We start from the raw sequence: 12,191 nt of genomic DNA, 5'->3' as shown, positions 1-12,191 counted from the left end.
TCTCCTGCTGCCGCTGCGCTGACTGGATCAAGCTGGGTCCAGCAGGTGCGCAGCATGCTCACAAGTTCCCATTGCGAGGGTGCACGGGTGACGTCATGATGTCATCTGCGCCCCCGCACACTGCATCACTGGGAACGCTGAAGCGATCAGAGGCTTCTTTAGCCTCTGATAGCTTCAGAGGCCAGCGATCCACTTTCTGAAGGAAAGTTGATTGCGTTCTACCAGTGGGAGCTCTGCGAGCTACCGGTAGATCGCGATCAACGTTTTGGCCAGGCCTGCTGAGATGACAGAAGCTTCCCTCCGGCCGCGGCACCCTGGTACCCCAGGGTGCCGCGGTGCACAGTTTGGGAACCACTGTGCTAGACTATGGGCCTGATTGAGATGTACACTAATGCCACCTCAGCTGTGGCTGTGCGAAAATATACAAATGTCGCAGCTGCCTGGATTTGTATTGAGACGCCGACTAGCGGCTTCGCAAATCCAAGTTACTGCATACAAAGACGTAGCATCTGTTGCAGATCAGTCAATAATCGGCTTTCTGAGTAACCCTATGGTCACACGGAATACCAGTGGGAACTGAGACACAGGAGCCATTTTTACTGGGTACGGGATCGCAGTTGCAGGGTGAGATACTCCCCTGAAAAGGTAGCGACACGCCTGCATTTGAGTCGCCACCCCATCCTCCGTTGCCGTACACAAATGGTCCCTGTCTGTCAATTCCCTTTGTGAATAAATCCTCACTGGGAGAAAAACCGTAATGAAACTTGACGCATGTGCTGTGCGACTCAGGCATTTACACAGATTACCGATAATCGCTAACTTGTGTAAACATCGCCATTGCATCCATCTCTGCATCAGGCCCTATGTTCAGGTGTGAATTACCTCAGCATATAAAAAACAAAAAGTTCTAAGAATAGTTGCAAAATAATAATAATAATAATTGTAATAATAATAATAATCCTCCCTTCCTCCAGTTCTCACAGGGCAAGGTTAGCTTTCTAGACTAAACTGTAGCCTATAGGGCAGTCAGGGACCAAGGGCTGGGGGTGGATGCCATCAGGGAAAAATCTGTTTACTCCTCATAATAATTATTATTATTATATAAATGTTTGGATAGACATACCATTTGTAGCAACATGGAGATGTGGTGACATAAGCCTTCTTGCTATTCAGTAAAACTGATGTTGTAGCTACTGATATTTCTTTAGTTATTTCCTGTATATAACCACAAGAATATTTCATACAAAAAGGAAATTCACCATGACAACCAGGCTTCTACTTATATTACATTCTGCAGTGACAAAATACACAAACCAAATACAGTGTACGCAGTGTTACCTGCTACAGTTGGCAGACAATGGGTTAACCTAACCAAAAGATGGCAGTGTCACCCCAGCCAATGACTGATAGGAGGAAAGAGTACGAGAGAAGAGGCGGAAAGACTAAATGTTGTGGTTTTCTTAATTTCCTGTTTAAAACAAAAATGCACAGTGCAAAGTGACAAGAGGTGTGAAATTGAAAATAATGACCTCACTAGAACCATTGGGAATCAATCTTCATAAAGAGTCTGGACGATCATTGTTGCACTGCATTGGACTGAACTGTACAGGTAAAAACACAGCAGTTAGTGTCATGTATAGAGCATTTGGTAGGGCACATGGGCAGTGAGTGCAAGGTGGCTATTATTATTTTGAATGAGTTGAATGTAATTCCATAGTACTTCTGCATTTTCATTTTCTGTTGTGTAAAAAGAGGCAGCTCATTAATTGATTGCTGCTAAACATTACAAGTGACACCATCCGTTCCTGTTCAGGGAAGATAAAACATTTCCTTGTCTGCTGTGAAAAAGACTAAAATTACTAATATACGAAGTATACAATGCACGTTTTTTTAATGATTATAGATATGCACAGCTAGCATCTTTCATGCTTTAATAATTACATGTTATGTCTTCTCTCAGGAGGCAATACTATATGCAGTGCTTTTTTAATATTGAAAAAAGTTACCTATACCCACATAAAGTTACAAGATGTATAGTAGCTACCATACTCTGGATAAATGTTTAGCTACTTACTTTATTCATTTATGAAATGATTTCACTGATTGCTTTCTGCTTCTGGAATTATGTCGTTATAAGCATTAAAAAAGCTACTAAAAAAAAAAAAGCGGTTAGTACTGCGTACCGTGGAGTACCATCAGAAGAAAGCATTGGCTATATGTAGGTGTCATGGGGATAGCAACCAGCCTGTATGTATCATTGTCCCATTGCTGTATCATAAGGCCAGCATGTTGTGTGACTGTTAAAATATATTCTTAGCTTTAGGCCCAGGACCATATCAATATGTTGAATAGTCATCAACAGATTAAAAAATAAAAATACATTTTAGCTAAAATATCATTTACTTTTGCAAAATATGGGGTCATTTACACAAGATTTCTTAAAATGACTGACATTCATTGTTATTTTTTTAAGTGTCAAACAGGTTATCAGATTTGCCCTTGGTCAATGTATAGTATGTTTAATGGATTTCCATGTGCAGTGTAAATGTTTGCTGGTCAGTTAAAATTAGTGAATCACAACTTTGAACAGTGGGGGAAAGAGCCATGATGATGTAATTGCGGTGTCACACCACCTACACTCCACAGACATGTTTGTCCCCTCGGGGTCTCTCCCAGTCGGCAAGTATGTGGAACTGTCCGGATTTAATCGGAACAGTTGGGTGTTTTTCAGTAACCCATAGCAACCATGGGCTCATTGTATAACTCTACTACGGCTTGCAACACATGTACTCTCAGGGTTGAATTCAATTATTTTTTTGGTGCCCAAAGTAATAGGCGCCCGTCATTGACGCGCCCAAAAGCATCGGTGTGGCTAAACCGCTCTAAAGTCTGTGTTAAGGCGCCCAAACCATGGACTTATCGCACATTGCTGTTCGCAATGTCAGGAGGCTGCAAGCAGAAATGTTTGCAGCCTGAGCTATGGGTGCCCAAAACAGCAGAACAATTGAATTCCCCCCTCAATGTGTTATTTGGCATTAGGAGAAAATTAATCTACGGAGTTTAAAAGTTCCACCTGGAAGATATACGGTAGCTTAGCTGCAAAGGGGGGGATTGTAAATTGTAGAATATGTTTTAAGAGTTCTAAGGTCATACTGGCCGTAGCCCACACATACAGTGCAGTATGAAAATGAAGCTGGATTGGTGCATGTGCAGCAATGTTTCCACTTGTGCACTTTGTAGTGGTTCATGAATTGCTCTTCTTCATATTCTGCAACTGGGCAAAATTTGTTCCTGAGCTGTAACCCTGCCCATTTTTAGACAGCAACCCCCACTGACTTTACACATTTCTTGTAATGAAGATTATCAGTAATTGCAGTGCTGTATGTTGTGGATAGATTGCAGTCTCAAAGAAGCTTGCTGGATGTAACGGTCAATAATAGTTTTCACATACAGTACAGTCACCTCTCATACCTCTGCATGCTGTGGCTTCCAGGTATGTATCTAAAGACATTATTTAAATTCATGAAAACCTACTTAACTCTGTATATGTACATATTTTCCTGTATCCATCAGTTGAAGATATGCCTGACGTTTCAGTAAATGTAATGGAATCATTATAGTGGATTTACATGCTTCATCATGCTATATTTAATGAGGACAAGAAAATGACTTTCATGTATGCAATAATGTAAGCCAGTGTTTCTCAACTGCAGTCCTCAGGGACCCCTAATAGTGCATATGTTATAAGGCCCCCATACATCAGAGATTGATGGCAGCAACCGTGCAATTTGCAATCGATTGTGTATAAAAATCTTACCCTTTTTCAATCGATTGCAGAATTACCACAATCGATTGAAAGAGTGAAAGATTTTGATACACAATCGATTGCAAATTGTACGATTGCTGCAATCTATCTCTGATGTATGGGTGGCCTACAAATCTTTTCAGTATCACAAGTGAAATAATTAGCACCACTGGTGGATCTTTTAAAATGTGTCAGCCAGTGATGAATACATATGTGCACCAACGAGGAGGTATGTAAAACATGGACTGTTGATGGGATATGCAATTAGCCGCGTTCAACTACAGAGGCGATCGTTTTGTCGCAACTCCTGAAGCTGCGAGGAAACATCCGTGAGAAAAGGCAACCGCAGGAGGTCAACTCTGGGGAAAACCCCATTGATTCTGCACTGTACAAGGAATCAATGGGTTAGCTTAAATTAACCCCTTGTTTACAGCGCTGAGAAAATTCTATTTAATTGAATAGCATTTCCCCATGTGGCGTTGGTAATTAGCCATGGAGTAGACCCTGTGGTTAATTGAATTCCCCCTTTAGTGTGTCCCAGAGGACTGAAGTTAGGGAACACTGGTATAAAGGCCCCTTGTGGCAATTCTGCAATCTGCAATCGATTGAAGAAGGGAAAGATTTTTATACACAATCGATTGCAAATTTCACAATTGCTGCAATCAATCTCTGATGTATGGGGGCCTTTAGCTCTGGGTTTTCTACAAGTTTTCCTAACAGGCCATGTTTTAAGGATTTCTGTATGTGGAAGCAGGTGTGATATTTAATGATCCAGCAAAATAGGATTCTCACCTGCGCATGATTAAAGAAATCTACAAAACTTGACTTGTTGGGGGGACTTGAGAACTGGAGTTGAGAACCCCTGGTGTAAGCTGTAGTTAGACTTAAAACCAATAGGTCAGTGTTTCCCAACTCCAGTACTTATGCTGGGCATACACTCTACAAATATCTGTCCGGTGGGAAGGAAAATCTTGTCCGTTTTCTAGGGTTTGGGAGCAAATCTCTATTGTTATTTGCTCCCATACATTACCAGGTTTTCATTCAAACCAGCCAGATTGGACAGATATCTGACAGATAATTGCATAGTGTATGCCCAGCATTAGGGACCCCTAACAGGGGGATGCAATCGGGAAACCGGCTGATGTGATCCCGACAGCCGGCTTCCCGACTGCTTTATCCTGGCGTGGGTTAAATGACAGGCGTCTATATCTAGAGCGGACAGACGTGCGGGGGGAGGGTTAGGGTTAGGCCCCCCCGGGGGACTTAGGTTTAGGAAGGGGGGGGTTAGGGTTAGCCACTTAAAGGGGGGATTAGGGTTAGGCACCCCTAAGGAGGTTTAGGTTAGTTAGTACTTACCTGAGGACGATCAGGATTTCCAGCGCTGTCGGGCTGCCGGGATCTGTTCATCTGTCGGGCTGCCACTGCCGGGAATCGAACCTCTGGCCATGCGGCCGGCGGTATTTCATACCGATTTCCTAACGGTATGTTTACATTTATCTTAGTTAATTCACAGGTGTATTCTGGCTGAGACATTTTAAAAGATCCACAGGTGGAGCTAATTACTTCAATTGTAAAACTGTGGACATCTGTAAAACATGCACTGTTGAGGCTCATTGAGGACTGCAGTTGGGACACACAGCAATAGGTCATAACTTGGAAATGAACATAGCTAATTGGTATAAATAAAAAAAAAAGTTGCAACTACAAAAACCATTTACAAAAGAGATTCTTTCATTTTAGTGCAATTTCATGTGCTTCCCTGAGTGACTATCACTTGAGATAAATAAAATGTGTACAAGTTATAACTTTTGCACCGTGAACATTTTGCAATTAATAAGTAGTTACAAAAATTCTACCTTCCTTAAACATTTGTAAGTGCTCTAAAGACACCACCTGGCAGAAATGTTTTTAAACTGAGAAACAATCCTGCAAAAACTTAATTCAGATTGTGCCTCAGGGTGTATGTGACACGCGCACTGGCAAAGTTCTGCTTCATACACATGAGCTACAGTGTGTATTATATAAGGAAGACAGCTACGGCAATTGAACCTTTGGCAAGAGAAGACATGTATCTGTTACACCTACATGTCAAGAGCCAATTAAAATCCACACACAAACCACATGATCTGCCCCAAAGCACAGTATAGTTTTAGGGATGCAGGGACAACTGAAACTAGTTAGAATTGTTTCTATCAGGAACCTGAAGAGTGACTGACTAGCTGCTTACATGGAAATGTAAGCATGATTTATTTCCATCAAAAGTTTATCAGGCCAACGGCAGGCATAAGGTAAGACTTTTATTTTGTATTTACACTAAATGAAGCGACCAGACCAGTTTTCTCTGTTGTGGATTTCAGTAGACAGAGAACATATTTACAATTACACGTGTACTGCTGTACATATAGGGCTCTATCAGAGTGTGAAAGGGCTTCTTTTTTTTTTTTGCTTCGCACAATACATCATAGATTTTTTGGTGGACCCTTCACATTGCCACATTACTATAATAAATAGGCATCCCCATTCAAAGATATGGGGAAGCATTTGCAGAACACAGCAATATTTATCACAGACGAATATATTTGCATTGTAGTGCCACTGTATAATCTGTATTAATATTATCTTGTGATGGCAGAATAGACTTTAATTTATTAACAATATATGTTGAATGGGGATACATATCTTCTGGAGTAGTTGTGTCTTTTTATAAAGAAGTAACCACTTCTTACTGCAAATTATTCACAGGGCTGTTGCGGGAAATTGCTGATTTCCGGTCCCTTAAATTGCAGAGTTCATCACACCCCCCATAATAAGATAGAGGGACTTCGATCTATGTGCAATTTATGAAACTACAATAAGCTAGGTTCAGGATAGTATTGTACTGACTTACCTTTGTCGTGTCATGCAAAGTACTGTGCGAATGCATAGGCTCACTGCTCTGTGCGTGTGTAATATGGTTTTAAAATGTAATTTCCATAAAATCTTATACCGGAATATTACGCTAATGACGTGGGCTTTAATGTACAGTAGGGGGCATGGTTTCACTTGAGGGCATACATTTATTGAATTATTATTGAATTACTGTATATTAAATTGATAGTTACCACTGTGTTCTTGAGAAGGTTTATAAAAAAATATATATTAACCAAAACCCTATTTTTGGAACCTGTGTAAGTAATAGGGCTCAATCAACTATTGTTACATAACCTTAGGTCACATAAAGGTTTTGATATCAGATGAGTGATGGCACCTGATCTGTGACTGGATGAGTTTTGCAACTAAACGCATCTGTAATAGTATAGTGCATTTGAATCAACCAATAAAAGGTCGGTTAGTGTAGCACAAGTTAGTTAATGAAAACAAATGTCTAATTGGTCTCTATAAGGTAAAGTCCATCTGTTGGCATCATGTCACATACAAAGCATACAAGTTAAAGTATAAGATCACATTTGTGGCTACATTTTTAATGTTTAATATTACTAATTTGAAAATCACGTTTCTCATGGAAAAACGTTAAACATACTAACCAATATATTCATCTGCTTTGAACGTGTATGTACACTGATTCAGACCCGCTGGCGAGCGCTCAGCGCTCGCCAGCGGGTCGATGTTGGCCCAGTGCGCATGCGCACAATGGAGGCGGCTCCATCGTGCGCATGCGCGAGACCCGGATAGCGACGGGCAAGCCGTCGCTCCGGGTTTCGCTACAAAGGGGGCGTGCTGTCGATGTTGAGGGACAGCACGCCCCCTTTGGTAGGCGGGCCGGGGGGGTGGCTGCCCAGACGGAGGCGTTCCCATGGGAACGCCTACCGTCTAGGGCCGGCCCCACTGACATCACTTGTGTAAGAGCAAGAAGTCCACTGGGACTTGCGGCAAAGAGACCCTACCACAAGGGTCTCGTCGCAAGTCCGATGGTCGTGATGGTCTTGACCATCGCGACTATCATCCTGGCCGCTCGCACTAGCTATGTGTGGTCACCCACAGCTATGCAAGCGGCCAGGAGGCCGCTCTAAAAATACAATAGGCGGGCACTGATTCAGAGCGAGCGCTCTGAAAGAGCGTCCGGCTCTGTATCAGGCCCTTTGTTCACCTTGCTAGAATTTCACTTGTGTTTTTATTTTTGTTTATTTAAAAGTGTGGTCTCTACATGTTCATGCATAACTGCATATCATTAGTTAGATACACTATGGACCTTATTCAGAGCCGCTCGCGAGCGGCCCGATGGTTTGCGAATGCGCATGCGCACGCTTCGTTCTGCGAGTGCGTGAACTACTCTGTGCTCGCTCGCCCAGCAAAGACAGCCCAGTGTAATGAGTGACAGGAGAGGCCATTTGTGGGTGGTAACAGGGGCAGTGCAGTAAAAACGGGGGAGTGGAGGTGCGAACGCAGGCGTGCCTGAGTGTTTTAACGCCGTTTCAGAGGCGTGCATAATTAACAGCCAGCGTCATTGTACATGTCACCAGCCTTTTTTTTACACTGAAGTCCTCGATGTACCAATGTTTTAATACACTTCCTGGAGATGATGTGCGCTAGTGGGCATCTCTACATACGCTAATGGGTGTCTGCATACACAGAGCGGTCGCTCGCACAGCCGAAGTGGGTGTGCTTATGCCTTGGCGAGCGGTCGCTTCCTATGCCGTCACTTTGTCATATTTGCATACGCTGGATGGGAGCGGCTCTGAATGAGGTCCTATTTGGGAAGAGTTTATCTAATGCTACCTGTAGCTCATGGATCTGTCTTTGGAGAGGAATATAGTACAGGTAGTTTGCAAGCTTTTGCATATGTGTTTCTCCCAACATTGCAATTTTGGCCTGAAGTCAAATAGTTTTTCATACCAGTAATATGTTATGCTTACATTAAGCATTTTCCTCTTTAATCACATCTTATCTAGTCTGATATCATGTCAAACAAACGTGTCTGACACAATTGTTGCTATAGGTCTACAGGAAATGTGAAAGGAAAGAAGTGCTGTCTTGATGCAACGCAGCCAAACGGTCATGTGCTGCTTATTCCACAAAGTGGACCACACTTCTTTCAAATTTCTTGCTCCCCAGTACCTGCCAAATGCAATGGTGTGTTTTACGTCCGGAGAATGGAGAAACCAAGTTGGAATAAATGAGGTGGGATCACTGGAGCCAATAGGACAGACAACGTTCCATGTAAAATGAAACAAAATTATTAAACACAAAAGCATACCTCCCAACTGTCCCATTTTTCAGGGACTGTCAGTTGTCCCACCCGCAGGCCGCAGTGTCTTTCGGGAGGGAATTGGTGGGAGCACTGTCACCGCTGATCTACATACAGTACGGGGGAGAGGATGGAAGCAGCCCAGCATCTCTGGGAGTTCTGGGGGGATGTAGTTGGTATCCCGGCAGTCAGGTTCCCAGCAGTCAGAATACCGGCGCCAGCATCCTGACTGTGAGTATTAGGGTTAGGTTTAGGCACTAGAGAGTGTGTGGGGGGGAGGGTTAGGGTTATGCTGCGGTAAAGGTGGGTTAGGGGGAGGGTTAGAACACCTTACCTTATTGTGTTGGGATTCTGACTATCAGTTTGCCACTGTCTGTATTCTGACCACTGGGATCTCGACTGCCAGCTCTGGGTATGCCCCCAGAAAATTTCCCTTTTCCGGACAAAAGCCTTCGGAGCGCACTCCATTATCCCATCTACTAACTCCCAATATGTTGGTAGCAGCACCGTAACAGGGTGGCAGTTCTCCCTGTGTCAGCCTTTCCCCCGAAATCCATGATGCTACGTCTAGGGAGCAGGGCTGTTGGCTCTAGGAAGTAGAGCTCTGCCCGGAGTGTCCTAAGCCACATGCAGGTGCCGTGGGGCAGTGAGGGTGATGGTGCCACCCCCAAAGGCTTGGGCAGTGGCACCACTTGCATACCCTTAGCTATGGTTCTGGTTGGGAGGTATGACAAAAGTGCCACATGAAATAAAGCCTGTCAAGATGTCATCTAGCTCTCATGATTCACTTAAACCATAACTGAAGCTACAACATTTACTTAAAGTGTTCTTAAGTAGTAAGAGGTTGGCCTTTTGCTGTGCCTCTTCGGCACACCTAGGTGCAGACTAATGCTGGCCACACATAGCGATATTTTACCCGATCTGGCCGATTCCGACACATTGGAACGTCAGACAGTGTAAAATATGGCCAAATTGAGAGTAAATCGTGAGTCCCCACTCAAGATGCGATGCACGTCCCCACTGGTCGCACATCGCATCGTCAGATCTGCAGTGCAGTAGGGCAGATCTGACAATCTGGGACCCGATGCACTGGAAGAAGAAAAAAAAAAGTTAAAATGCAAAATAGATCTTAAGTCAGATTGGATGCTTTTTATTCCAAATCGTGGACTGCCGGGGGAGAGTTCAGGGGATAATCGCACATATTGTGGGATCGTGTGCAGATTGCTATGTGTATGGGCACCTTTAGTTTACAGAGATGTCTCCGAAAAGCATATAGCTTTATGTGTGCTTGGGGGCTATCTTTTTGCTGTTTATTTGTTTGAATCAAATTTAATTAATTCCCAGACTTCCAGGAAGTAGTGTCAATGAGTGCATGTTTCCATCATTGCATATATAATTGGCCTTATTGTTTTAATGGTAAGGTTCCCATGGGAACATTGCATTCTAACCCTGTAACAATAATTGTCCTGCCTTGTTGTACTTTTACCATAGTTTTCTATGTATTCCCTCTTTGTTTGGATTTTGTATTCAGGAACACAGTATTGTGAAATATATATTTGAGCTACAGTATCTATCCTTATGTGTTTGATAAGCACCTATTAGACACAGTTCATCTCAAGCCTTTTGCACTAGGTTTGTCCATGATAAGTTAGGGAATCGGTATGTAATACCGCTGGCCGCATGGCCGGCAGTTCGAATCCCGGCAGCGTCAGACCACCAGCGGAAGAGATCCCGGCAGCGACAGCCCGACATCGCTGGAAATCCCGATCGTCCCCAGGTAAGTACTTACTAACCTAACCTACCCCCCTAACCCTCCCTTAGGGGAACCTAACCCTAACCTCCCCCCCAAGTTCCTAACCCTAATCCCCCCTCTAAGTGCCTAAACCTAAATCCACCGGGGGGGGTGCCTAACCCTACCCCCCCCTTCCCCTACCCTAACCCTAAGTCCCCCCAGGGAGCCCTAAACCTAACCCTCCCCCCCTCGGCTTTCCGCTCGCGGTGCCCGGCATCCCTTCGAAGGAGTAATGACAGGCATCTAGATTTTAGACGTCTGTCATTTAACCCTCGCCGGGATATGACAGTCGGGAAGCCGGCTGTCGGTATAATGTCAGCCGGCTTCCTGATTGCATCCCTAAGTTAGCATTTCAATCTTATTACACAGTGAAATAAAATTTAAAATGTTAGTGAAGTGGCTAGGAAAATTAGTTTAATGTTCAGAGGAAATCAGAGATATTTAATATTATTTAAGGTGAGTGTAACAGCAGAGTATTTCTAATTCAAATTAAATATTTTATTAATTAATGGAAAAAAATATAGAATCCACATATGACAAAATCACATTGCAAAAAACAAATTAGAGAGGTAATCGTTTCAACCAGTTAAAACAAGAACAACCTAGCACGGATACTAGACTAATCATCTCTATCACTTACTGATAATAGCAAATTGATAATTAGTCATTAGTCAATTTTCTATTTCTCCAAATGTTCAATGAACACAGGCATTCTTCCCAAAATTGCAGTATTTCTATTTAAATGCTAGAGCAAATTGTAATTTTCAGTATGCTTTTTTTGTATTGTCCTTTTTTCAGGATAAAATTAAAGATATATGAATGAAAGAAGAAAACTGATGGTCTACCCTGCATTAAGGCATGGCTACTAAAGGTGGAAAGTGTTCAGTGGGCCATAAGCTTCCCTCTGAGAGTTTTGAGAACAAGCATGAGAGAAGGCTAGAATTTCATGAAATCTTGAGAAGCCGCTACAATATCACATCGTGTCGCCAGGACAATCCCATTTGGGGCAGAGAGCAGGAAAGACATTCTCCACGTGAGCAGGAGTTCTTCAGGCGAAGGCACCTGTGGATTGAAGAATCAGGAGAGAAACGTATTCGGTCTCCGCCCAAGTCAAGGAGATATATAAAATATTCACCTGTGAAACAAAATTCAAGTAGACCCCTTCTGAACAAAGATCTAGAACCATCATCAGGAAATGAGGTAAGTGTTAACTGTTAAATATATACAAAGTTTATTTAGCGTGAAATAACATTCTTTGACTTAAAAAAGTGTCCCCCTATAGGATCAATTATATACAAATGATAAAATGTTATCAATACTGGAGAGGAAGATGAGGCAGGAGATATAAATCAAATGGAAATGAAGTGAAATCAGTACCTGATAGAACAATTGTCACTGACGTCCAATAA

General features: G+C 42.8%; 1 protein-coding gene across 5 annotated transcripts in view; it reads left to right on the top strand.

Annotated features, from left to right (window-relative positions):
- TRAF3IP3 (TRAF3 interacting protein 3) overlaps nucleotides 1-12,191 on the top strand; it is a 108,064-nt gene that overhangs the window by 48,112 nt on the left and 47,761 nt on the right. For 2 of the 5 annotated variants that reach the window (XM_088475436.1, XM_088475434.1), the window contains exon 2: nucleotides 11,581-11,982. In XM_088475436.1, the coding sequence (XP_088331562.1) occupies nucleotides 11,641-11,982 (342 nt within the window). In that variant the 5' untranslated portion in view covers nucleotides 11,581-11,640. Of the gene's footprint in view, nucleotides 1-1,587; nucleotides 1,610-3,426; nucleotides 3,494-5,976; nucleotides 6,094-11,580; nucleotides 11,983-12,191 lie in introns of those variants that run through there. The other 3 variants (XM_088475439.1, XM_088475438.1, XM_088475435.1) reach the window with 3 other exon arrangements.

This window comes from Taudactylus pleione, unplaced genomic scaffold (genome assembly GCF_031769625.1).
Source record: "Taudactylus pleione unplaced genomic scaffold, aTauple2 ptg000172l, whole genome shotgun sequence".
Lineage (NCBI taxonomy): Eukaryota > Metazoa > Chordata > Amphibia > Anura > Myobatrachidae > Taudactylus > Taudactylus pleione.
The sequence above is the reverse complement of the archived record's forward strand: the minus strand, read 5'-3'. Positions and strand labels throughout refer to the sequence as shown.